At 48.4% G+C, this 25,701-nt stretch overlaps 3 protein-coding genes across 3 annotated transcripts in view; all 3 read left to right on the top strand.

Annotated features, from left to right (window-relative positions):
- PCSK6 (proprotein convertase subtilisin/kexin type 6) overlaps nt 1-7,830 on the top strand; it is a 37,323-nt gene extending 29,493 nt beyond the window's left edge. Inside the window, 7 exon segments of the mRNA XM_050903374.1 lie at nt 233-335; nt 925-1,121; nt 1,559-1,646; nt 2,968-3,059; nt 4,383-4,512; nt 5,567-5,679; nt 6,126-7,830. Of these exon segments, the coding sequence (XP_050759331.1) occupies nt 233-335; nt 925-1,121; nt 1,559-1,646; nt 2,968-3,059; nt 4,383-4,512; nt 5,567-5,679; nt 6,126-6,223 (821 nt within the window). The 3' untranslated portion in view covers nt 6,224-7,830.
- A 3,980-nt stretch (nt 7,831-11,810) lies between these two features.
- On the top strand, nt 11,811-17,877 carry SNRPA1 (small nuclear ribonucleoprotein polypeptide A'). Its single transcript, XM_050903647.1, is given in 10 exon segments — nt 11,811-11,929; nt 12,512-12,659; nt 13,183-13,261; nt 13,640-13,686; nt 14,412-14,514; nt 15,060-15,139; nt 16,409-16,455; nt 16,458-16,483; nt 16,917-17,010; nt 17,640-17,877. Coding segments are annotated over 10 exon segments (765 nt in total). The 5' UTR covers nt 11,811-11,847; the 3' UTR covers nt 17,699-17,877.
- Nucleotides 17,878-18,234: 357 nt separating this feature from the next.
- SELENOS (selenoprotein S) lies at nt 18,235-24,583 on the top strand. Its single transcript, XM_050903132.1, has 6 exons — nt 18,235-18,322; nt 18,543-18,677; nt 20,288-20,394; nt 21,469-21,558; nt 21,660-21,738; nt 23,769-24,583. Exons 1-6 carry the CDS (start codon nt 18,235-18,237, stop codon nt 23,846-23,848), a joined length of 579 nt encoding a protein of 192 aa, XP_050759089.1. The 3' UTR covers nt 23,849-24,583.
- The last annotated feature ends 1,118 nt before the right edge of the window (nt 24,584-25,701 follow it).

Here is a 25,701-nt window from a genome sequence, read left to right as displayed (position 1 = left end):
GAGGATGAGCTGGAAGAGAGGCGAGCACCCGGAGGCATGCAGCTCCATAGGATAGATAGGATAAGATGTGTAAGATCTATAAGATAATAGATATAGGATAAGACAGTCAGAGGGTCCCCAGCCCCTTCCCTGCGTCCGTCGGCCCAGGGAGGATGTGCTCAGAGCATCCTGGCAGTGGGGTCTGGGGGATGCTCAGCCTCTCCCCCCGCTGAGCCGGTCTCTCCCTCCCCAGGTCCATGCCACCCCGAGTGCGGTGATCAGGGCTGCGATGGCCCCAACGCCGACCAGTGCTTGAACTGCATCCACTACAGCCTGGGCAGCGTGAAAACCGGCAGGTGAGGGGTGGTGGGGTGTCCCTGTGGGGTCCCCGGGTGGTGGCAGTGCCTTTCCCCAGGGCTCACACCCCAGCGTGGGTGATTGATAGATGTTTGCACAGAGAAAGAAGCGTATGAGAGATAAAATGGAGGGAGGCAGAGGCATGGGGATCCCTGCCCTGGACTAGGGTATGATGGGGTGGGGGACACGGAGCTGGAGATCCCTGGAGGACCTTGGCCATGTAATCATGCTGGGGAAGAAGCATTCGCTTCGGAGGCTGGGGTCACCCGTGCCAGAGGGACAGCTAGCTGAGGTGCCAAATCACTTCTAAAATTGGGGTTTCCACTCCTCAGTCTCTTTGGCTGGCACGGGGAAAGTTTACCTATAGTTGGGGTTGCTGGCCAAGAGAGTCCCCAGCTCTTTATTACAGAGCCACGACTTGCAAGACACCCTAAATCTTAAGAATAAGAATTAACCAAGCCCAAATCGCCGCCAAGGCTGGGGGACACCCCGAACGCTGCAGGCGAGGGGACGGCAGTAGGTGCCTGACTGCCGGGAGGTGGCCGGCTGTTGGCACCAAAGCCCGAGCGCTTTCGGTTCCTTCCCCAGGATGTGCGTGAGCTCCTGCCCCGCGGGGTTTTTCGGCGACAAAGGTGCCCGGAGGTGCCGCCGGTGCTACAAGGGCTGCGAGCGCTGCGTCGGGAGGGGACCCACCCAGTGCACGGCGTGCAAGCGGAGCCTCTACCATCACCAAGAGATGAGCACCTGCGTGGTGCTGTGTCCGCCCGGGTTTTACGCCGAGGAACGTAAGGATGTTTACCACTTGCAAGCTGTAGCATGAGGATATGCAGGGATTGCTTCTATTTTAAGTGCTATGGGTGGAGAAAAAGCCTTGATTTTTCAGTATTGGCTTTGAATTTCCCCCCTCGACCTGCTTCGCACAGTGAAGGGAGGAAGAAAACCTCTGGGTGTTCAGAGGGTGGTGCAAAGCAGAGGCGCTCAACTCAGCTCTTAATTAGAAGACTGTAATTAATGATCCTAGCTGCTTGCAAAGCATATTTCTTCTTAGCAAGCAATGGCAGATAAGGTCATCTGCAATAGCAGGGACCCATCGGGGTGGGAGACGTGCCTCTCTGCCCCGGGGAGCTGGTGCTGGGGTGCAGCGGGGCTTTGCGGCTCTGACTGCCGCTTGCAAATCACTGTCCAGATTTTATTCTCCCTGCCTTGCTTTGTTTTTTGAAAGGTCAGAAACGCTGTCTGAAATGTCATCAAAGCTGTAAAAAATGTATCGGCGAAGCAGACAAATGTACTGCATGCAAAGATGGATTCAGGTAAAACACCAGCATGGGAGGGGGTTATACCTGCAGCATTAGTACCTGTGGTTTAAATTTGGGAAAACCAATTGGAAATTAGAAAACAAATTAGTTAAAGACCTGAGATCCTGCTTCTGTGGTACTACAGCTGTGGCACGGAGTGCTGGAGGTCTGGGAATTGAAAGGTAGTGATTCATGTCCCTTTCTTATCTGAAAAGCATGATTTAAATTTAATTTCCTTTTCTCCAGCTCTTGCCAGGGTGGTGGGTAAGTGCTGTGCTGCGGGCTCAGAAGTGCCGTCCAAATTCGGTGACCTGCGACCAGCTCCCAGCGTCGCAGCATCTAAAATGGGGGGAAAAAAAGCAATGAAAACATTTACACCGCACGTTGCAAAGCGCGTGTTTCCTCCCAAGTCTCAGGCGGCTCCATCAAAGCCATCCCAGCCAAATGGGGCGCTTGGTTTTGCTCACTTGGCAGAGCCGGTACCAGGCTGAGCTGCTCCAGGCAGGCTGAAAATGCTCCCTGCAAGTGCAGAAACCCTTCCCTCAGCTTCATCCACGCAGGAAAATTTTATCCGATGTACCTGTTGAGTGGGGCTAGTGTAGGATAGTGGTTTTGCAGCAATGCAGGTGCAGGCAGGGCAGCCCCAACCCCGTGAGGAGCACCAGGCGCCCTGGCTGCTGGCCCTGCGGCTCCTGTGGGATGCAGAGCCCAGCCGTGCCGGCGAGCAGCATCGGCACTGGAGAGAAGCTGTTTTCCATCCCCAAGTGCACGTGGAATTACGATCCCATAGCAGTTTGCATCGTTCAGGGGCTGTAAGTGAGCCAGAGCCACGGAGTAGCAGCGGGGCTCTCTCAGACAAAGAAATTGCCGCTGCCAAAACATTATCTACTCCCTCGGAAAAGTAAAAGTGGAGCACTTGTCAGACATAATCCGCATGGCGCTTGCTTTTTATTGTCCAATATACTTTTAAGCCGGGACTTCAAATCATCCCCGCCACAGTGAAGCAGCACCGGCCCAGCTGCAGCACTGAACCAATTTCCTTTTATTCCGGGGAGCCTTATGGTGCAAAAGGTCTTTGGGAGAGCCTGGCTGGCTGCCCACGGGAAAAAATAATTTTATTTCCTCCTGGATGCTTAATTAAGGACCCTGCGGCCATCCCTTTGGTCCAGGCAGGACTTTAATTTCTCCTGAAGCACTAGCTGGCTTTCCGATGCCTCCTGCACTGTGGGCTGAGGCTGCTGTAGGGCACTGGGGGATGCGAAGACGGGGACGGGCTATGTTGAGTTCCCAGAGCCTGTAGCTTTGGGTGCAAATGTCCTCTCTGCTTTCCTGGCAGCCTGGCAGGAGAGAGCTGTGTGCCGGAATGCCAGCCTGCCATGTACCTCAGCCGGGAGCCCCGGCGGTGCGAGACCTGCCCCGCCGGCACAGGTACGTCCTTCGCCCCACAGCATCCCCACGCAAAACCCCAAAACCCTCGTGCATCAAGAGCCAATGCCTACCGTACCCACCCCGAGCCAAGGCAGAGCGAGCCGGAGGGGAAGCAATCCCAGCTCTCCAGCACATCCCACGAGGTGCTGGGAATATATTCATATTAGAAAGGTTTTTAGGGAGTTTTTACATTTTTATTAGAGCCATTCTTTATTTCCTGATCCCTCTGAAGCCAGGTGCTTTAGTTTAATAAGGTTGCGGGGGAGGCCGTAAAACCCTCTTGGAGTGATGGAAGATGGCTTTGCAGCGTATAAAAATGTCAAGCAGCCGAGGCGCGTTATCCCGGCCGCCCGCAGGGCTGGGCTGGGCCGCTGCCGGCTTCCCCCGGCTCCCCGAAGTCGCTCCGCGTTCCCTTTAAATCCTGCCTTTTTCACTTCTTGAAAGTCCAATTATTTTCCATTGTTAATGTTTACATCTGCCCTCGAAATCATCATAGATCTGATGATAATATGATCTCTAGACAATTCATGTTCAGTGGCGTGAATCTCATCTATCATACATGGGCAATTTCCTAAGACTAAATCCAAAATATTTATTGATCTTGTTGGCAAGCGTGGAAGGGAACGAGCTCTTAATCCCTTAAGAAAATTACTTGCCTTCTAATTCGTATTCCAGTCAGTGTAAATGTACTTCACCACAATTATTTTTCAAGCCTTTTCTCGTCTCCTTTTCCTGCATAACCATTTCTCAAGCGTGATGCGTGGAAGGCCTCTAGTAATACCACCTCCATCACTGAGGTTTGCTGTCCAGCCGCCAACACGCCAGCGTCAGAGCGGGGCCCTCTGCTTTCCCAGCTCCTCTCCCAAGCCCTTCCCTCCTCCAGCTCCTCTGCAGCCCAATTTAGCATCTCTTTTTCCACGTTTTACTCTGCATAGGGTGGGAAAGCTAAACTGGTGCGCGCTTGGGAGCGGTGGCTGATGCCCCGGAGGGGATTTTGATGTGCTGTCCCCCAATGAGCCCCTGTGGCTGGCTCTTGGCTCTGCAGAGGGGCAGGATGCTGGGTCCTGGCTGGGTTTTTTGGGATGGGAGTTGGGTTTTTTGGGATGGGAGCTGGGTTTTTTGGGGGATGGGTGCTGGGTTTTTTGGGGTGGGAGCCAAGCAGCCGCACAGGACCCTGGTGGCACAACAAGCAGCTTGTTCACTCTCAGGCATGAGCGGGGCAGAGCCGACCTGGTGTCCCCTGTCTCGTGCGGGGCTGCGGCCACGCTGGCACTGTCTCCAAAATCACCCACGTGCTCTCTGCCTTCTCCCCTGTCCCCACAGGGCCGGGCGAGGGGGACTGCGCACCCTGTGCCCCCGAGGCCCCTGCACCCCACTGGCGTTGCGTCCCCGCCTGCCGCGAGGGCTTCTACCCCGCCGACAGCCACGGGCTGCCCAATAAAGTCTGCAAGAGGTACGTTACCTCCCCGCTCGTGACCGGAGCAAAGCCGGGACCGACGGGGAGCGCTGGCAGCGATGATAAAAAAAAAAATAATAATGCTGAAAACAGCTCACAGCTGGAGCTGTTTACTAGGGGAATTAAAACAGGGATGAGGGAGCCAGGGCAGCCGTGGGGCTGGACCTCACACGCCCCTACCCTATAGATTTAAGAGCAGCGAAGCTGCACGCTCCCCCGCCGGAGCCAGCCAGCCAAGATGTCTTAGGGCTACGGTGGAAGGGGCTCAGCCCCAGCCCCAGGCTCCTTGGAGGAGGTGTGGGAGGAACGGTAATGTTTAGGTAAATATTCTAGCTTTCAGTCAAACCTGCTCCGTTCACCCCACGGCCATGTTGGAGGAGCGTTCGCTCGCTCCTTGGCCCAGCACGGGGGCTGCGTGCGGGAGACCGGGAGAAGCCGGGAGGCAGCAATTTGCTCCCACTCTCTGGCACTCTGCACTTTAAGTGGGGAGTGGGAGTGGATTCAACCTCATTAAAGCGAACATGAAAGGGAAGGATTAAAGGTGACTTGGGAACACACAACACAGTCCGTGCCTGCCCAGGGTTTCACTCGCCCGCGCTGGCTCTCCAGCAGGGAGGAACAACGGACCAGCATCCCTTCCCAGGGATTTCGGGTACGGTCTCCACAAGCCACTGTCCCCAGGCGGGAGGCACAGCTGCTGGGCTCTTTTCCCTGAGCAAACGGATGGGAGCAGCACAGGTTCCCCTCGCAGCCCTTTTTCTAACTGGGATTGCTGGGAGGAGAGCTGCGTGTCCCACTGAGCCTTCCCAGCAGGCGAGCGCTTTTGGGATGTCACTAGCTGTCACTGAGCATCAAGCTGGCACCACCGAGCCCATTTTTCCCAGGGCTTTGATAACTTTTCAAGCTTCAGATTCGCCGTTTTCCACATCCTCCGGTTCGGTCTGGATGTCGCTGTGCCGGCAGACACGTTTTCTGGCTGACAGCCCATTTTGGATGGCCGAGGTCGGGGTGTCGGTGCCAGTTCAGACCACGGCAGGGTCTCTGTCCCCAGGTGCGATGACCACTGCTCAGCCTGCGAGGGCTCCGGTGGAAACTGCCTCAAGTGTAAAGAAGGTTTCAGCCTCCTCAGCGGCTCCTGTGTAACAAATGAAACCTGTACCAATGGTAAGTAGTTGTGGCAGAACCGCTGGCACCGCAATGCTTCCCTGGTAGCAAAAATGAGGGTTTTTGGGGATTCCCTTCAGAGCAGAAAGCCGAAAGCACTGCAGCTCCTGGGCTTGCTGGGGCACGGCTGCAGTGAGCTGGGCTCCGGCTGCGGTGAGCAGGCGGCTTACCTGGCAGAGCTGCTGGATATCTGCCTGTTGCTCAAACGCACCCAAGCGTTTGTATTTCGTTATAGTTTAGTCTTGGGGCTAATTCTCCCACTCGCTGCAAAGCTGCTTTATTCCTTCATTAAAACCATGTGAAAGATGCCCTTAAAAAGCGACTCCTTTTCAATTCTCTCTCCTCCAACACTGGAACGAATTGCACCGCCTGTTACGTGCAATGTTTGTTTATTTAAAATGTTAATCTGCTCTCATTTTCTCTTGTTCCTCGCCTCGGCCTCCCAGCTGACAAGACTTTCTGTGAGATGGTGAAATCAAACAAGCTCTGTGAAAAGAAGCTGTTTGTGCAGTTCTGCTGTCAGACGTGTCTTATGGCCGGGTAAAGTTCAGCAGCTGCATCCATCCAGGACTTCCACCAACTGCCAGCCCAGTTTTGCCAAATGTTTAGGACAAAAGTTTATTTTTTCAGCTTTGGGAGAGTTTACATGGTGCTGTCAAGCATTCGCTCGTAAGTTTGATAGCTTTAATATCACTGTCAGCGCGTTTCTATAGCAATATGTTAAGCAGAGATTGGATCGTACCCTGAATGATCAAGTCCTGAAAGGCAGCAGACAAGTGGTGATATTAATACTCTCAAACACTCCTCGTGAGCAGGGACCAATGCATGATCCATGTACACACGCTTGGTTCTTCGCAGAAATCCTACTGATCTGCCCGCTCCGAGCGGCTGGCGGGAGCCCTCGCTGCAAAGGATGCAGGACTTCACACATCTGCGAAGAAAGAGCCGTTTCTGGCTCAATTTTTGGTACCCTTTTCTGCTAGGTGATGGCTGATATAAACCTGCATTGCAAACGGCCGGCGCCGTGCTCTGTACATACATAAAACGATGAATTAGGTGGTTCCCGGAGCGGTGCCCTTAAAGCCCGCTCTGGCACTCCTGTTCGGATTCGGTCGGTAGCTGTTTCTCTCTGGCCATGGCAATAACTGGAGATTTGAGGACCAAAGCGAGAGCTGATCCACGTGGCTGTGCAGGCGTGTCAGCCCAGCGAGTCCGGCAGGGCTTTGCCCTGCAGGTAACTGCAGGCAGGCAAAACCCGTGTGTCTCCAGGGAGTCTTAGGGACTCGGGGGGTTCGTCCGCATGGACCAGCCTGTGGGGTCAGAGCCTTACCATGAAACGTATTTCCCTCCTGGAACTGCTAGTAAGTTGCTGATTAATTCAGTTCTGGAACGAGCTAGATCCTTCCTGTAAACGAGATGGTGTCCCAATTAATCTCTTTTGGCATTCTGCGTTACGATCCTTCCCCTGTTTCGCTGGGTATACCCCGCTCACAAAATCCTTCTGTTCATGGCAGTGATTTTTCCTGGGCATCTGTTTCCAAAAGAGACATTCCAGGGATCCAGCCAGGAAACTCTTAATTCTACAAAACCCTTTCCCGAAACAAACCTTTTCATGCTCTCTCTTAATAGTAAGTCATGTGGTGTTTATATAATTGTGTTTAAAATATCCTTGGCTATGTTGTTTTACAGATTTTTAAAAAATAACTTATACAATCCTTGTTTTTTCTCTGTGGACTATTTTTTATATGGGAGTGGGGAATCTTTTTGTGTCTTATGTCTTTCTCCTTTTCTCCTCTCTGACCTTGCAGAGCCGCTCTTTGCACCAGACGTATGTAAACACTCTTTCCTACGCTGCATGTTCTGATTTTCATTGTTAATAGTTTTAACGTGTTAAACCTTTTGCCAATGAAATTCACAGTACGAATTGTCACCAGTTCCTCACGGAGCTGGGATAATCCCTGCTTGGTTTCGGTTGCAACGACACGCGCCCTGCCTGGGCTTGCCTGCTAGAGCTTACCTCAGCCAGGTGAAGAGGGGAGAGCCACACCGTCACCGGTCCTCACCTGCCTGGACCAAACCCAAGGAAAGATGGAGCTTTGGTGAACTGACCTTTAAGTTAATAAACCATTGATCTCCCTTGACAAATGAATCTGTGCTTTTTACAAATTCATGCAGCCGCCATCCCGACCAGAGGCAGGGCAAGGCAGCAATGCTCCATGTGTCTTTATTTTGCTGGACAAAGCAGCTGTCCTGATCAGCCCAGAGCACCCGCGGGAGAAACGGCTCAGGAACAGACGAGCTGCATCTGCAAAAATCTCACTTTATAAAGGTCTTTTACATTCAGAGGAAACTCATATCCTGAATACCTGCCCCGTGCCAGGCTGGGCTGGCATCTCCGGTGCACCCAGGGCCCGTCTGGCTGGGGTTTGGGGCTGCGCTTGGGCACAGCTGGGCATATTCCCCGGTTGTGGGGGATCCCGGATGAGGTGGCAGGAGGGCTTGCTCACCTTTCCCACCCATACAAGGAGCATCCTGCGGCCCCCAGTGCCCCATCGCAGCTGGGAACCGCAGGGCCACCTTCTCCCTTCGGCTGGCTGGGGAAGGAGAGGAGCCACCGGTGCGTCAGGGAGCGGAGAGAGCTGTCGGAGCCTTTTGTTTGTCGTGTTGGTTTTGCAATGTTTAACCATGGGCCAGGTGCCCAGGGTCGTGCCTGGATATCTGGAACTGAGCTTTTTACGTGTGGAAAAAAGAAAAGAATGGAGCCCTCCCACAAGGGAAGATGCTTTCTCAAAGCTGTGCTGCTGTGGGCTCCTGCGTCTTACAGGTCTTCACATTTATCTGATGATAAACGTGAATTAATCAGATGATTTATCACATACAGTGATTCGTTCTGTTGCTCCAGGATCCCCCTTTCGGCCTTGGGCCAAACCAGAGGTCAGAACTGGGGTGAAATGCTTCTGGCTTCTGCCCCTTCGGTTGTAAAATAACAAACTTTCATCTCTGTTGCTGTGTCACACAGTCAAAAACCGGGAGCTGTGAATCAGGAGTACTGCGTCAGCTCTGCCTTTCAGTTCTCTGGCTCACAGCGGCCTGCCTCTAAATACTGCTCACTGGTATATTTAGATGTACTGAAATGCTAAAAATAAAGAAAGATGTTTACCCTTACATCCTTGGCATAACTTAAAATACACACTGGGTGAATGCAATTTAAGATGACCAATCCCCAGCAGTCCCAGCTTTATCCCGCTTTCTGCTGCCCTCCAGCCTGCCAGGGAAAGAGAAACAAATTTTACACATCGAGTTCATGCAACAACATCAGCTTCCAGCGTCTCCCAGGGCACTAACTCCCTCAGAAATCATTCTTGGAAAGTAATAAAATTCAGATTATTTATCCAAGCTATTGCAATGCTTGCTCGGAGCTATTAAAGTCTCTCTGACACTGGTATGCTCAGAGGATCAAAGTGGCTGTGTCTTCAAGATAAATGCATATTTAGGCAATTTATTAAAGCCCATTTCTTTATTGTCTCTTGGCACCAAAGCCAAATCTATAATAGCTGTTTTCTGGAAAATCTTCTTAGTGCAGCCTGACTCCTCGTTTGCTGTTTGGCTGTGAGGTTGCATCCACGGCCATCTGCCATTTCGTAGTTGGCAGGTGGGGAACACACATCTTAAAAATCATTGCTTTGACTTTCCATTACAAAGAAAGGGCTTTTAAGAGCTCGTGTACAGCATCTGAGACCAAGAATCTGTCTGCTCTCAATTATAATTCTATTACAGCTGTAGAGCTGAGGCATACAGCTGTATTGTGCTAAGGGAGAAAGGTCCGCCTTTATTTGGCCTTGTCAGAGGCAGGACCTGCTTTCCAGGCGGCTGAAGAGGGTCTCCTTTTAACAACTGTCTGAAATGACTAAAGACTCTGTCGTCTTCTTTACCACCTCATGATTCCTGAGTCACGTACAACAGTGCTGCTAAATCTTCATTTTTGCTTATGACAGCTCGCTCTCTTTTTCTTGCTCTCTCCTAACTGCGTTTAAACAAATGCAGATGTTACAAAAACCTGACTGCGTGCTTTCATATACAGCTTTGGTGAGGGTGTTTTTTCAGTACGGAGCACAGGAGCTGCCTGACCCCAGCTGACACCTCCGCAGGGATCGCCAGCCAGAACAGAGCCAGCTCTGACGCTGTAGTCCTGGGGAATGAGCCAGGCATCACTCTCAGGGTGATGCTGCTAGATGCTCCCAAAAGAAAAGTATGAGCCATCACTGTGCGGTGCCAAACGTGGCTGCAGCATTTAACCTATTATCACATCCTCTGGGTTCATGGAAATGTCACGGCTCACAAAAAAATCCTTCCCTCGATAGCAGTGGATCCAGAAATCATTCTGCCTCATCTCGCTCGGGGGGCCTTGAGGGCTGGGGAAGTACTTCTCCAGGGCCGCAGAAGCAGTGGCTTGGTGACATTCAGCAGGATTTGGGACCTAGGGGTGGTCAACCGCGTCCCTTCGCATGCCACCTTCAGTCCACGTCATCCGCGCTGTGGTTCACCTGCCTGCAAAAGCCCTACTGCTGCCAGCCAAGCCCTGCCAGCGGGGCCAAGCACCTCGGCCACAGCAGCCCAGCACTGACGCCGGGCAGCGCGCCAGCCTCGGACCTAGTGACCTGCTTTACGTTGAAGTGGAGCTGCCTGGTCAGACACGGCGGGCTGAGCCATCTCAGCTCCCCCAGCGCTACCCCCAGCTCTTCCTTGCCGTTGTCCAAATTCCTAAAGCAGGTAAGAGGGGGTGTAGTGACACTTGAAAGCGCATTTTATCTCGCAGGCAAAGGGTGAACGTCATGCCGCAGCCTGTGGCGCGTTCCCAGCCCATCACGGCTTCTCTTGAGGCCAGGAACGCACGTGGAAGTGCCAGAGCAACTGTCTCAAATGCTGCAGGGGGAAGGTGTTTATGAGCAACTCTGCGTCCAGGAGCAACGGCTGAGCTGCTGCTTGGATGGAAGAGAGAAAGCACCAAGAGCTGTAATTGTTGTGGGAAGCTGTCCTGGCTGCGTAGCCGGAAGGGAGCAGCATGTGTTCGAACAAGCACAGTCCCACCGGCTAAGCGCACAGGAGCCAACTCTGTCCAAAGGAAAGCAGCTTGCTTGCTGCCAGTCATCTGCGTGAAGCAGGTTCCCAGCCTGCTCTGCCTGGATTTCTGCGGACTTAGTCAGCGCTTGGAAGCACCAGAAGCTGAGAGGGAACCTCTGGCGACATCTTCGTGCTGCTTTAGGGTACTATTGATAGCAAAGCCAAGCCCCTACTCAGTTTGTTGGTCGATGTGCTCAGGCACAGGGCTGGGTGCCGGCCCTGCGTGCTGCCCTTGCCCTGCTGTGGGCTGTGGGGAGGCCTGGGGTGGCCAAGGGCAGCGCACCTCCCTGGGGAAGGGGAGCGTGGAGGTACCTCACCTCAGCAAGGAGAGGTTTCGCTGCCAGCAGCCTCCCAGGAGGGATCGCCGCCCTCCTCACCGGCACTGCTGCAGTCAGACCAGTTCCCTCTGGGGACTGGGGTGTCGGGGAGGCACCCCAGGACGCTTGGGGCCGCTTTTGCTAAGGGGAGAGGCGTTTGCAGGACACCGGGTCCCTCTGCTGACGAGCTGCCGCAGCGCTGCCGGTGCCATTGCTAGGGGAGAGCTGCTGCCCCGGCCCCGGCCCCGGCCCCGGCCCCGGCCCTCCCTGCAGCCGTGAGGTTTCAACTGCACGGAAAATTACCGTGAGCAGACCTTTAAGGGGGTGAGGCTGAGGAGGGGACCAAGGACGGAGGAGAACGGCCTGGCTGGGGGGGGCTGCAGGACTCCTCCTGCTCCCCGTCAGGGCGCAGCGGCCTCAGGACCCCCTGAGGGGGCACGGCCTGGGCCTGCCCGTCACTAGGCTGCCGCCGGAGCCCGGGGAAGGCGGGGGAGCAGAGGCTGCCCGGCCTGGGGCGGGGGGAACCCGCCGCCGCCGCCCGGTTCCCGCCAGCTCGGGGCGGAGGCGGTCAGGAGAAGGCGGGCCGCGGGGCGGTGCCTGCCTCTCGTTGCCTCGGCGCTCGGCTGGTCGGCCTGAACCGGCTCGGCGCTCGGTGGATTGGCCTGGCGCGGCGTGGCCTGGCGGCGGTGCGGAGCGGAGCGGGCGGCGCGGTGCGGCGGGGCCCGGCGGGATGGTGAAGCTGACGGCGGAGCTGATCGAGCAGGCGGCGCAGTACACCAACGCCGTCCGCGACCGCGAGCTCGACCTGCGCGGTGCGCGGGCTCGGCGGCGCTCTGGCGGGGGGACCTGTGCCGGGAAGGGGCCTGCGGCCTGGGGGCTGCGGCTTGGGGCCTGCAACGGGAGGGGGGGCTGCAGCAGGACGGGGGTAGCCGGGAGAGGAGGTTGCTGGAGGGGCCTGTAATGGCCGGGAGGCTTGGGGAGGGGGTTTAAAGAGGCTCCAGTGGCAGGGGAACGGCGGGGAGGGTGAGGGGGTGGAATGGAAGGGGGATTTGGGGGAAATGTCGGAGGAGGCTGCGGTGGTGGGGGTGGGACACACGAGGGATGTGCCAGAAAGGTGGGTTTGGGCTGAAGGGACACATATAAGGAGGGACTTGGGGTGTTTGCTGAGGGGGATGAGAAAGAGGGATGCTTTGAAAAGGCTGCGGGGGCTGATGGCTTTGAGGGGCAGAGTTTGATCTGTGAGTGATGTGGAGGAGAGTTGTTCCGGAGGTGTTTTGACTGAGACTGTCTGCATCCTCAGTCCATCCAGATATGATCCCTACGCACTCTGTCTCTTGCTTTGTTCTAGTCTCTTGTGGGCACCATCTAATTCCTGCCTTGCACTGTCTCCCCAGGCTATAAAATCCCTGTTATTGAGAACTTGGGTGCCACTCTGGACCAATTTGATGCAATTGATTTCTCTGACAATGAGATCCGTAAACTGGATGGATTCCCTCTGTTGAGAAGGCTGAAAACTCTTCTGATGAATAACAATAGGATTTGGTAAGCTGTTGTATTTTGGCCAGATGGGACCCTGGGGCAGAGGAAAATGCTCTTGGGAGAGAAGTGTGCGTGCGTCTTTCAGTGCTGGGTAGGTGTAGAAGTGTTTGTTTTATGGAAAAAAAATCGGCCCTGAGTACGGTATAGGCCCTCTTTGAGTTTCCTGCCTCTTTGAACCCAAAAGTCAGTCTTCGTTTTTCAGACAGGACAATGAGATGCAGAGTTTGGAATTTGGCTGGAACTTTGGATTTCAGTAATCATCCCCATAAAGACAAGAAAACAGGGATACCTGCAAGTGAATGAATGTAAATCTCATATTGCATCTAATACTCTTTACAGCGATGGCTGGTATTTATTGCCGGCTTTATTAGAAAAAGTATTGTAGTGGATGCTAACCCAAGCTTCTGCCAGTGTCAGACTGGGTGGTTTTACAGGGAGATCCTCTATGCTATCGTATTTCTGTGTGTCTTTTCACCATTGCTAATTTCTGGCCCAAGTTAAACCTCTGGGTTTTGTTCTTCTTCAGTCGGATTGGTGAAAGCCTTGAACAGGCTCTGCCCAGCCTGACGGAGCTCGTTCTTACCAACAACAACATTGCTGAATTGGTAAGCTATCGATGCAGGGTAAAATCTAAACAAGCTTAAATTTTGTGTTTGTTATCTTTCTAATTAACCTTTTTCCTGAGAGTAGTGTCATATGCTTTTGGTAATAGTTGGTTCTTTTTCTTTAGAGTAATGTCATATGGTTTTGGTAGTAGTTAACGGTGTACATATTTTAATGAACATAATTTGCAGCATGCAGTGGAACAGCAGTCACAAAGTCTTAGTGGGTTTCCTGTTAAACTAATTACAGTAATTCTAATTAGTACCAATTAGTAATTCTAATTGGTCTCTAAAATAGATATGAGTTCAGGAACTTTGTTTTCAAATGTTTGATTTTTCACTAAATGGACTTACGGTTTCTTACTGTGTCCCATTACGTAGGGTGAACTGGATCCGTTATCAACTATTAAATCGTTGACTTACTTGAGGTATGTAATCTTGAAAAGAAAAGCTGCTCTTTCTCTGCTGTTTGAACTCCGCTGCTGGCCTGGCTCTCTGCTTTGATCTGGAATGCTCTCCTTTTTATGAGCTGTGACAGATTCTTCATGCCTAAAAATTGAATCGATAAACAACGCCTCCACTAACTACGCTTCAGAAATACCTGGTATTTAAGGGGTGAGGCTTTATATTACTGACAGACTGTTGGACCAATGAGATGTAACATCTCTATAAACCAATACGCAAGCATTGAAGTAACCTTAACCTTTAAAAACCTGAAAACTAAAGGTTTGAACTGTTGTTACAAAATACTTTAAAAGACATGTAAACAATGACTTTTCAGTAATGTTACGTTCGGTGTGAGGGACAAAAAAAGAAAAGCAATTTGTCCTGTGAGTTTTTGGTTGATCAGTGTTCAGGTAGGAAAAGTGATGGTTGAGTTATTTGTGGGTTTTTTTTTTAATATTTTGAGGTTGTTCTTTATGTTCTTCTTCAACAAAATCTACTTAATTGAGAAAATAAAGTGCAAGTTTTTACTATAGTTTTCATAATATCAAAGAACACTGTCACTAGGCTTATTTAATGGTGTTATTTGTTGTCTGTTATAGCAGAAGGTACATGAATGCATTTTAAGTATATTAATGTATTTCAATATAAGTGTATTTTAAAATATTTTGTATTAAGAACCTCTTTATAACCTTTATTTACTTTGTAGCATTTTAAGGAATCCTGTAACAAATAAGAAGCATTACAGATTGTATGTAATCCACAAAGTTCCCCAGGTCAGAGTGCTGGATTTTCAAAAAGTGAAACTCAAAGTAAGTCTACTTTCTTTCGATTCAGCACAAGATGAATACCTTTTTTTTTTTTTTCTTGTTACGTTCTTGAGAATTCAGCAGTAACAGTAAGCTTTTTGCCATAGTTGTAAATTTTATTGAAACTATATATCGTAAGTGGCTCTAAAACACGCTCTTTGTTTTCTTTCATGGTTTCATTCTGTTAAGGATGTAGTCTGTTTAATTATGTTTAATTAAGTTTTACTACCTTTGTTTAGTCTGATTCTTTTCTGGCCCTCTGGTGTCGGTAGAAAGACAGACCTCTAGAGAAATGAGCAATCGCAATAGAGCCTTCTGCTTTCGGTGAAGATGAGTGTGGGAAAGAGTTCGTACTTTTTAAGAGCACTAGGTTGATACGTCTTGAGTCTGAGTGGTTGGGCAATGTTTATGTGCTTGTTCTTGCATCTGGTCTCCACGTACCGATGTTCACTGATGAAGATGAGCCAAAGCGTCTTTCTTTGCAAAGACAGAAGCTTTGCAAAATGCGATGTTCTTCAATTAACTTTGTGTGTGTGGTATCGCTGTAGGAGCGACAGGAGGCAGAGAAAATGTTCAAGGGCAAACGGGGTGCACAGCTTGCAAAGGATATTGCCAGGAGAACAAAAACGTAAGATAAAAAAAACAAATTTACGCTGGCGTTCTCCTTCAGAAACACCACTTTCTTTGTGTGCGGTATTAGGCAGTAAACTGAAATACCAGCTACTGGCAGGATGCCTTAAAAGCTTTGGTAGCCAGAAGTGCCTTGTCCAAGCATCCCGATTTTTGGATGGTGGTGAATACATCTCAGAAATATTTTTGAAAGAGAGATGTGGTCAGGGTGGATTGATTTAAGTCAACAAGCAGGAAACCTTAATTTGATTTTTTCTTTTTGTTATTTAGCTGCAGAGAGGTAACCGTTGTGTGTTTATTTATTTATTTTTCCCCTAGGTGATTGGTAACTCAAATTTTTTGTTTTGCCAGGGAATATAAACTGTAGAATCTGCAGTTAAGAGGATAAATGCAGATGAAAATCTTCTGTTAAGCTGTTACAAATACATGTTTATTTAGTTTAATTCTTAAGTGGTACGTCATATGTTTTGTTTAATCTTTCATCATCCTGTTTGGAAATCAGAATTCGGATCATGTATAGCAACAGCATTTCCAAATTCATAGTTAAATAAAAAAATATCTCGAACGTATTTAGCATTTAAAACTGTAATAGATGGACTCTAGCTCTAGTTTTTGAGTGGAAAGGGGTCCAGGTCTGTGATAGTTTTAGAACGAGTAGGGGATTGAACTAAGTAGCTCAATAAACAGATATGAAGAAGATCTTTCTGTAGCTGGAAAGGAGGTTGCAGCACTCTGATGCTGCGTCAGCACTTCAGGAAATTCTTTCCAGCTGATTACATCCATTTTCACAGACTACAGATTTTTCTTTTTTTTTCTTAAAGCAGCAGCAGATAGCACTCAAAAGAAAAAGGTTAAGATTACATCCAGTCTAGCGTAGGCTTTAATATAGGCTGCTGTAATATCATATTAGACATATAAGAACAGGAAACCCAATTTTGGTTACTCTGTATTTATCCACCCTGCTTTTGTAACGGCGACAGACCACCTGAGTGTTCAACAACATCCAAACCAAACAGCTTTTGTCAACTACTTAATTTATAAAGTTAAGGTCTGCCTCTCTTTGTGAGCAGATGAAAAGGTGGGGGGAAATGGGACAGCGAGGACAAGTTGCTGGTGTTTCTGAAGGAGGCAATTCTTCACTGTATCAGTTTGTTAACAAAGATAAGATACTACACTTGATTGAATGAAATGCTTCCAAACCTGGTTTGGAAGTTAGAGAAGCACGTCCTCTTCAAAGGGTGTAATGGTCTTTATTTTTCCTTTGAAGCTTCAATCCAGGTGCTGGTCTGCCAACTGACAAAAAGAAAGCTGGGCCCTCCCCGGGGACGTTGAGGCAATTAAGGTAAATACGTCAGGACAGCACGCGTAGGCAAAAGTGGAGGAGAAAAACGGTCGTGGATCCGAACTGAACAAATGTTTCCTTCCTCCTGGCAACCTCTGACTCTGTTCAGATGAACAGAACGGTGTGTCCTAACTTTGTTTTAGGTGCTTTTTCTGTAATTTTTCTTCTGTTATGACGTACCAGGTTTTTCAGAACTTAAATGTAACGTTGGTCTGAGGTTAGAGTTCTCCCAGGATAGGGCAGCTTGTCTGTAAGGGGGCGAAGTAAGGTTGTGCTTTGTCGTTTGTAGAATTCTCTAGAACTGGAATTTTGTAGAACTTTCTGTAGAAGCTTAGCTTCACTTAACTGGAAAAAATCTTGTTCTTATGTTTATTCTAAACAGACTGACATACTGTATGCGAAGATTCATCGTGCTCTTTTGTCTGTTTTTTAGACTGCTATAGCAAATGCCACAACTTTGGCTGAAGTGGAGCGACTGAAAGGCTTACTACAGGCGGGACAGATTCCTGGCAGAGAACGAAAATCAGGTCACTCTATACTTTCATTGCTTTTGTTTCCCAAACTGAATCAACCTCTCTTCATTGCTTCCTGATGCTTTATGTGATCACAGTAGGGAGTTACGTTGGAAGGGCCGAACAGTTAGGGGGTTGAAAAAACTGTTTAAAATGAGTGTGACTTTATCATCAGAATGACTGTGGACCGCATCCATAAGACTGTAACTGGCGTATTGTCTGCCTGGCCTCTGGAGTGCGGTTCAGGGCTGTTACCTGGACTCCCTCCAGAGCGAGGTGCCAAACGTTGGCCCTCAGTGCTTCGCTGTATTAGCTAACTCCAAACAGTTCATCCCAGTTACACTTTGTAATTCATCTCATTTTTTTTAAGTCACTGGACTCTATTGCTCCGAGCGTTAGTGCCTCAGGTGGGGGTGCAGGAGCGTGCCTCTGAGAGGTGTCTGCATGGACGAATCTTAACTGCAGACTGGCGATATCGCCTGTTTTCTGTATATTAGTGCTACGTAGATTTTTCTTTCTGTAATGTTTTAAGAGTTTGCGTTATTACTGCCCCTCTTCAGAGGGGGGAAAATCATTGTCGTCCCTGTGGGAAAGAAAACTGACGTTTGCGGTAACCGCCCTAAAACTCCGACGTGTCCTTTCAGGCCCTTCGGAGGACGCTGAAGAAGAAATGGAAGAAGACACGGTTCCCAACGGATCTTAGGCCCGGGCTGTGCCCGAGGTCCGCCAGCTTCTCCCCGGGAGCCCTCTCCCGTCTCCTCCCCGCAGGGGGGCTCAGGCCGGCCCCGCCGCGGGCACACACCACCCCCCCCCACCCCCCACCCCCCCCCGTACCCTGTCCTTGCGCATTTCGGCGTTCAATAAACGAACGTTTCCTTTTTCTCCCCTTGGTGCGGCGTCCCCTTCCCCGGCCGAGCGCCGGGCCGGCAGCAGAGCCGGGCAGGAGGGGCCGGGGCGGTGAGGACGGGACGGCCATGGCGGCGGCAGGGGGAGAAGCCCTCCTCCACACCCTGATTGGCTCCCTTCTGCCTTTCCTCTCCTCTCTCGTTGGCCGGCATAGCCATGATGTCACCGGCTTCACTCGCTGCCACCTTCCCATTGGCCCGCGAGGGGAAGCCTCGCTTCCTGGTTGGTTCTCTGGTCCCGAGGTGGTGGAGGACGAGGAGGGCGGTGATTGGCGCAGCCGGCGGGCGCGCGGGGCGGCTCCCGGACGTGAGGCGGCAGCGGCGGCGGCGGGCGATGGAGTTGGGGGGCGGCGGCGGGCCCGCGCCGGGCCCCGGGCAGGCGGCGCTGGGGCGGGGGGGCCTCGAGTTCCTGCAGCACACGGGTGAGGGGCCGGGGGCAGGGGGGCCGGTCCCGGGCTGAGGGGAGGTGAGGGCGGGCGGCCGGGGGGGGGTGGCGGGGCTGAGAGGAGCCCAGCGGACTCGCCTGCCCGCTGAGGAGAGAAGCCGGGTCCCGCCCGGGCGTCCTCCCGCCTTCTCGCCTCCTGGCTGGGTGGGCTCCTTCCCGCTCAGCCTGCTCTCACCTATGGCTTGTCCCCGTCCCAGTGGGCTCCCTGCTGTCCAGCTATGGCTGGTACATCCTCTTGGCCGGTGTCGCCATCTATCTCCTCATCCAGAAGATATCCCAGAGCCTGGCGGCCAGGCCGAGCGGCCAGCCGGGAGCAGCTGACGCAGCTGTGGGTGAGTGAATGTTTGCTGGCTCTCTCGAGCTGTATGGGGTGGTGCTTGTGTCTCTTCTAGGTTCTTGCTAGCGCTCCGCAGTCGTGATGGGATGTCTGACAGCTGCTCGGATCCACACACACAGAGTCTTTATTTAATAACAACCGAAAAGAGATTCTGAGGGATTTTAACGTTGAACGATACTCAGGATAACTGTTTAGGCCCACGAAAGCGTACAGATCGTGTTGCTGAAGAGATAGCTGGGAAAGGTTGGACCAAGAGAAGTGTTTTTAAAAGGTTGTCGAGGAAGGATTGTGTCCCAAAGTAATGTGGTTGGGAGCAAAGGAGTGGGGCATTGCAGAACAAGGGCATAGCTGGTCTTTGGTAGTGCAGGAGCTGAGAGAATGGTGGTTAAAAGTAGTTGTGGTCGGTTATCAAATAACTGTTAGACTTATCAAACAAAACCAAAACATCCAAATCTAAATACTGGGGGGAAATCTTTTGATTAATATTCATTTTTTAATTAATATTCATCATCTATCTCTCCTTTGAACTATTCCTTCGCAGTTCCAGCTCTGGCAGGATTGTGTACATTTGGGGTACAACTCTCATTATACCTCGTCTGTGTTATCTTCTCGAGCGTGACAGAGGTTGTAAATCTTACAGAGTCGTGATCCTGCCTCATCTGGAGCCTCGCTGTCATAAAGCACAGGCTGTGCTTATGGATCTGCCAAAACAATAAGTGCTTGGCGCTGATTCCTTCGGCATGTGGTCATGGCAGTACATGGGGCCCCAGAAAATATTACTTACGTGCCCTTATCCTACTAGTGTTCTTTTGTAATGCTAATTAAATCTTGATTTAATTGCCAAAACTGCCTATAAAATGAAATTACTGAAAGTACTGAAATTTCTTTTACATATTCATCACTGGAGGGTAGCAAACGTATAAGGAGACAAACAAATGTGGAGATACTTAAGCTACTGGAAAAAAAGAGAGTAATATTTGCCTTTGTTTGGATATAATTTTTTTTTGACTTCTCTTAAAGGCCAGTTATGAAGAGAAGTGACTCAATGTCGATTTTCTGACACTGCCAGTTTTCTCTTGAGATATGTGTGATATTTGTAAGTAATTTCTCTGCTGATGGAGCATGTTAAATCTGCCACTGCTTCACTGCCATAATGAAACAAACAGGACCAATTGCCAGAAGGAGTAGGAGTGAATGTGGGCCGGTTGCCTCATGCTTCTGCGTAAAAGAAGTTCTCTGGGTAAAAATGGAATTCCTGTGAAGCATGGGTGATATTTCTGAAATTATTTGTATCAAACAAATCCTTCAGAAATAGAAGCAAGTATCCTAGAAGTGTGAATTTTAATTTTTTATAGGTTCCTTACATCGGTGTCCTTATTCATTAAAATCCCATTAAAATAATTGCTCTAAAAATATTAAAATGTTATGAAATTTAAATCAGCGTATAAATTACTGTAACAGATTAGCTGGAAACTGAACTTGAGCTGTGATTTTCTGCGAAACAGCTGCAGGGAGAGATGAAAGCCTTTCCTTATTGCAATTCTTTGAGGAGACCATCTAGAATTTATTTTGAATAGCTTTGCAAACTCCTTCCCAATTTCCTAGAACCTGACGTGGTGGTAAGAAGGCAGGAAGCTTTGACAGCAGCTCGCCTCAGGATGCAAGAGGAGTTGAATGCACAAGCAGAAAGATACAAAGAAAAACAAAGACAGGTAACCAGAGAGGGTTTCTTTCTTTAACTCACAAATTTGTTGTCAAGTACTTTGCTGCTGTTGTAGAAAGGTTTATTCCATGCTAGATACCAGAAGAACAGGAGACTCGCTCTCTCTGCTGGAATGTGGGTGGTGGGTTTTTCCCCCCTCCTTTACCCGGACCACTTTTTATACGGTTTGATCCACGGAGCAGTAACGGCAGTAGGTATCACGATGGACCTCCAGTGATGCAAGCCCATACGTACATGCTGTGCTGACCTGATGTCCTGATGCTCTTCGTTGATTAGAATGATTGATATGTGTAGTATTCTGCTCCTTCCTGAAGTAATTAATCTCTGTGGCACTTGCTTCTCTGCAAGTAATTGTGTGCGTGGGACACTGTGGGCCTGATCTTTTTTTTTTTTTTTTTTAACAGGTAAATCTGTACCTACAGAAACTTAGTTATATGCATGGCTGGAGGGGATTTACTGGCGTTTAGATTAAATGTACTACTGCATACATGCATTTTCTGTTCTTAATGGCAAATATAAGTTCTTAGAAATGTAGCTTAGCATTGCTGTAATTTAATGGTTTGAACTACAGCTTGAGATAATGAGGAATAGCATATTGCTATGTGGAGCAGCATAGAAAAGTGGATGTGATCAGCGTAGCAATAATATTGCTCATATCCCAGCTCTCCTTGTGTTTTTACTTTTGCAGTCAGATACATTCAGACCTCAGTTTATAGCTCATGCTTCAAGAAATATTGGCAGTTAAAAACAAATGAAAAGTCATATTGTGGAAGAAAATAAGTTTGCCACTTGGTTCTGTTTTACTTTCAAAATGTTTTAAAGCATCAAGTGGTCAAAAGAAGCTGCAGACAGTGTCTGTATATATTGAGGAGGGGTGGTTTTTCTGTGGTTGGGAAGATGTGGGTGTTTACAGAAGTAGATGCTTTCATAAGCTCGGAGATACTGCATCAGATAAAGATAGATCCCTTGGTTTTTGATGAGTCTGTTGTAGCTGTTTCTGTAGCACTGGCAATTCTATTAGTTCTGAAATCTTAGTCTTGTGTATCCTGGATTTGTTTCTTAGCTTGAAGAAGAGAAGCGAAGGCAGAAGATAGCAATGTGGGAAAGTATGCAAGAAGGAAAAAGCTATAAAGGAAACCTGAAACTGAATCAGGTAACAACTGTTTTAATCAGGTAACAATTATGTTTATGTGATTAGATTAGCTGAAATTCATGTTGATTAAATTCTGAGTAACTTTTTGCTTTTGTGAACAGCAAGAAGTAGAATCTGGTGCCTCCACCTCATCAGCAGTCCCAAAATCTAAACCAAACAAAAAGCCCTTGCGAGGAGGTGGTAAGTACGAAATCCTTCAGATATTCTGAGCTTGAAACAGAGCATTTATCCAGCTATGTACATAGTCATTATACATATTTTTTTCTCTCCTCCAAGGAGGAAGCAAAACGTGCCTTACAAACAAGCTCTTTACCTCTGACCAGTGTGGCTGTCTTTGCACTTTGTGCAAAACCTAGCAGGAAGATTCTATGGTACTTTTCCCCGGGGAAACAGTGTTTCAGTTTTCTTGTAAATGCTTTTGCCATAATTTACTGAGATTTTTGTGACTCAAAATTATAGATTCTTACAATGCTTCTGGGATCCCTCCCCCATTACTGTAAACGTCCTATAATTTAATAGCTGGTCTGTCTTTCAGTCACCTGTAGTACTAACTAAACGCAGGAAGAGGATATTTTACTTTGTATTATGTAGATTCAGGCAAATGAAAGACTTCATTACGCAAAATGTGACCTTATTTATCAGATATCACAGTAATGACCTATTGAATATATAGATCCTGCAGATGTGTAAACTGTTATCAACTCTCGCAAACTGCCAGACGGTCTTATCGTTAAACTCGCTGTCAACCGTTGAAATCATCTTGCTGGACGAACTGCTTTCTATGGCCTTACATAGTCCGCGTTAGGATCACTGCCGTGTATCGGCCATGCAGCTAGTGTCCTAGCTGGTCAAACAGCCTGTGCCATGCCTGCAAGCGCTAATTGGGGTATCGTATTTTAATGATGGTTTTCCATAGTGGAGGGGATCATCTAGACAGCCTCAATCGTATCAGACTAAAAGGGAAACCCACTTAGGGTGCAGCGCTAAGTCAGTCACTTGATTAAATGTATGAAACCTGGAGATTCTTGATGGAACATATTAAACCTCAATAATAGTTCAGTGCTGAAATTTCTGCTTTGAATATTTTTACTGACAGCTGTTGACAACATCTGAAGGAACTGACGGATTGATTCGTCTTATGTTGTTTAATATGAGTGCAGTCTAATGTCTGATACTGTCAAATATCTCTATAGCTCTTGCAGAGAATATTCACCGCTATGGGGGATGAGAAATGCATGGGTAAAAGCTGTGCTGAGAAGCAGGATCAGGGCAGCTGGGTTGAGGCACCTTTCCAGCTGCTACCTGTCCTAGTTTCATCCTAAGCCAACTCTTTGCATAAGTAACAGGTTATAGAATTAGAGGTCTCTGATCTTCTCATGAGGTAGATCAGCATGAAGTGAAAGAACCATCTGCACTGTTCAGCTGCTGAATTAAGCTAGAAAGCAGAACTTGGCTAGTCTGAGAAAAACAAATTTCAAAGATGGAGGTGACGCTTGAAGTTTCAGTGCAACAGGTTGCTTTGAAACCTGCTTGGTTAGCAACGCTACTAGGTTTTCAGTTGTCTTTTTCTTTGCCTTGTACAGAACACATTGAGGATGTTTGCCAAGTTGTATCTTTCCGAGTACATACTCGTAAAATGAAGTTGCCTATAGTTATGGCATTGGGAGGTTCAACTAAAGTATCTGTTTGCCTTACTGCACATACTTGCCTTTTCAAATTCTTTTAAAAAAAATCTTACAGTAGTAATGAGCGGTTCTACCTTTTGACCTTCAGAGTATTCCTTCCTTGCAGGACTGGAATAAAAGATTATTTTTAAGAAGTCCCTAACTATTAGGGCTCTTGGAGAAGAGATACACTCTTACAGAGTTTACTGTGAGTTACTGTTACTGCTCTGTTTACTCTGCAGAGCAGCATTAAAGCGTTAGTGCAGACTTAGAGAAATTAAATGGTAATTAACTTTAATTTAATCCGAATTGATCAAATTAAAACATGAGTGCTTTGCAATGGCTTTTACTGTGAGCACTACAAAGATAAACTATCTCAAGTCTGGATATTTTCTCTGCTTTCATTTTCCTTAAAATGCTGCCTATGTAGTAAGTATAAACAAGGTGCAAATAATTGTAAGAGTTATTTTTGGCGTTCCTTGTGTGTTGGTGAAGGCCTGTTGAGGATGTATATTAATACGGTGGATTTCTCCTCTGTACTTCTAGGCTATAACCCCCTGTCTGGAGAAGGAGGAGGAACTTGTTCCTGGAGACCAGGCCGGAGAGGCCCGTCAGCAGGTGGATGAGGCTAACCTCCCTAGTGTCTCATGTCACTAGCAGGCTTGATCTTACCCACTGTCTAACTGCCTACAGTTCGCATGTCACAGTGACTCCTTTGGGATTTGGCTTAGTGCAGGTGTTAACTTGAAAACAGATTTACGCCATTTCCAAAGAGTAACGCAGAAGCTGATACTACACAAGAAAAATACCTGGTCCTCCTAGAGAGGATGAAAAAAGAAACAATTTCAGTGTAATCAGTTAATTTTCACGCTTCTGTAGAGAGGAAGCGTAGTCTCCAGCCAAGGTGAATCACCTGGGATTGAGAGATCTGGGTTCTGTGGCTGGCTATTCAAAAGACTGGCCTCAGGCAAATTTAATTATCTACGCTCGGTTTACCTCTGTAAAATTAGGATATTTACCATCCTCAGACGTGTTACCAGATTTACTGTGTTTGGCTGGAAGGTACTTTAGAGGGGAAGAATATTATCACCGGCAGATACCTTGAATTTTAGGAGGAGGGACTTTCAGAAAAAACAGATGAACTGACAAGCGCCACGGATTTGCACCGAAGGCCAGTTATTGCCGGAGAGTCTCTGTGACAAGCTACCTTGAATGATGTTTTCCTTATAAATGGTAAACAAGCCAGTGAGGATTACTGATGCTAGACAGCAGATGGGGGGTTTCTTGCTATTCCTTTTTTTTTTTTTTATTTCAACCGCTTTGTAAAAACACTATTAATATTAAATATAATTGCAAACGAATCATAAATCTAGATTTACAATCTTGTGGTTTTCTACAGCATCTTTTTATATAGAAGGCATATGTTCTAGTGCAATAAATGTGTATAAAGCAAGATGAGAGATCAAATGAAATGATTTTCATTTGACTACCTCCATAAACAAAAGGGGGTTTTCAGCTGTTCTTTTTGGCTTTTAACAGTTTTTTTTTAGTTGAGTGTTCTGTGTTCCAAATCATGATTGTTAGAAGAATCGCCTTCAGGTTAAGACCAAATCAAGTTTTCCCAAGTTTAAAAAGTGAAACTCTCTGTTCTCTTCCCCACCCCAGTAAGTGATTCTGAAATTGGATAGACTGCAATTACTGGTTGTTAAGCACTCCAGCTGTATTTGAATCTAAATCAAGAAAACATGTAACAAAGGCCTTTGCTCTAATAGAGCAGAGCGTGTTTCTTTACGAAGTGCTGTCGACAAATACAGTTTGAGGAGGAGGGGATTCGTAGGCATGGTCAACTCAAACACTGCAAGACATTCAAAGGGAAAAGAGAAGCCGCGAACTGCGCTGAGATCTGCGTGTTGTGGGCAGCAGGACTGTGTATAGCTTTAGCCACGCTTTAGTCAGGGTTACACCTTGGGGACATTAAGAGCTTACTTTGTACTGCCTTCTGTTCTGAACGTGTCTCAGGGTGGGAACCGATAGCCTGGCTGCCCGGCTGCCCTGAATAACCCAGCTAGATGCCGAGGTGTGTTCTTACCCTGCTGCCAGCTTGTGCAGCACAAAAGCTGAGGGTGGTTTGTGCTGAAATGGGGCTCTGGCTCACAAATGTCTAAAACTTGCAAGTGAGGGACTGTAAGGATTAAGGAACTGAAGCGTGTGTGGTCTGCATCCTTCCAGTGTGTATCCAGCACTGTGGATAGAAAACAAAGTTAGAGCTGGTCATCGTAAATGAGCTTTCCAAACACCCCATCCTCTTGATATGCTCTCTAGCACAAAATGCAAAAGACGAGTAAAATCCAGGCTGTCTTTGATAGAAATAGTTCCTGTGAGCGTACGACAAGTGTCCCTGTGTCTGATTACTGTTACTGAGCTTGTATATAGGCATTAAAGTACATATCAGTATTTCATTGACACAGCTTAGGGCTGC

This window comes from Gymnogyps californianus, chromosome 11 (assembly GCF_018139145.2).
Source record: "Gymnogyps californianus isolate 813 chromosome 11, ASM1813914v2, whole genome shotgun sequence".
Lineage (NCBI taxonomy): Eukaryota > Metazoa > Chordata > Aves > Accipitriformes > Cathartidae > Gymnogyps > Gymnogyps californianus.
This window is presented reverse-complemented; position numbering and strand designations above follow the sequence as displayed.

Bases quoted from the DNA above. Each gene is read 5' to 3' on its own strand.
- SELENOS (XM_050903132.1), top strand. From the start codon at position 18,235: ATGGAGTTGGGGGGCGGCGGCGGGCCCGCGCCGGGCCCCGGGCAGGCG. The intron at 18,678-20,287 runs GTGAGTGAATGT...CCAATTTCCTAG, and splicing joins AGCAGCTGACGCAGCTGTGG to AACCTGACGTGGTGGTAAGA. The intron at 20,395-21,468 runs GTAACCAGAGAG...TTTGTTTCTTAG, and splicing joins ACAAAGAAAAACAAAGACAG to CTTGAAGAAGAGAAGCGAAG.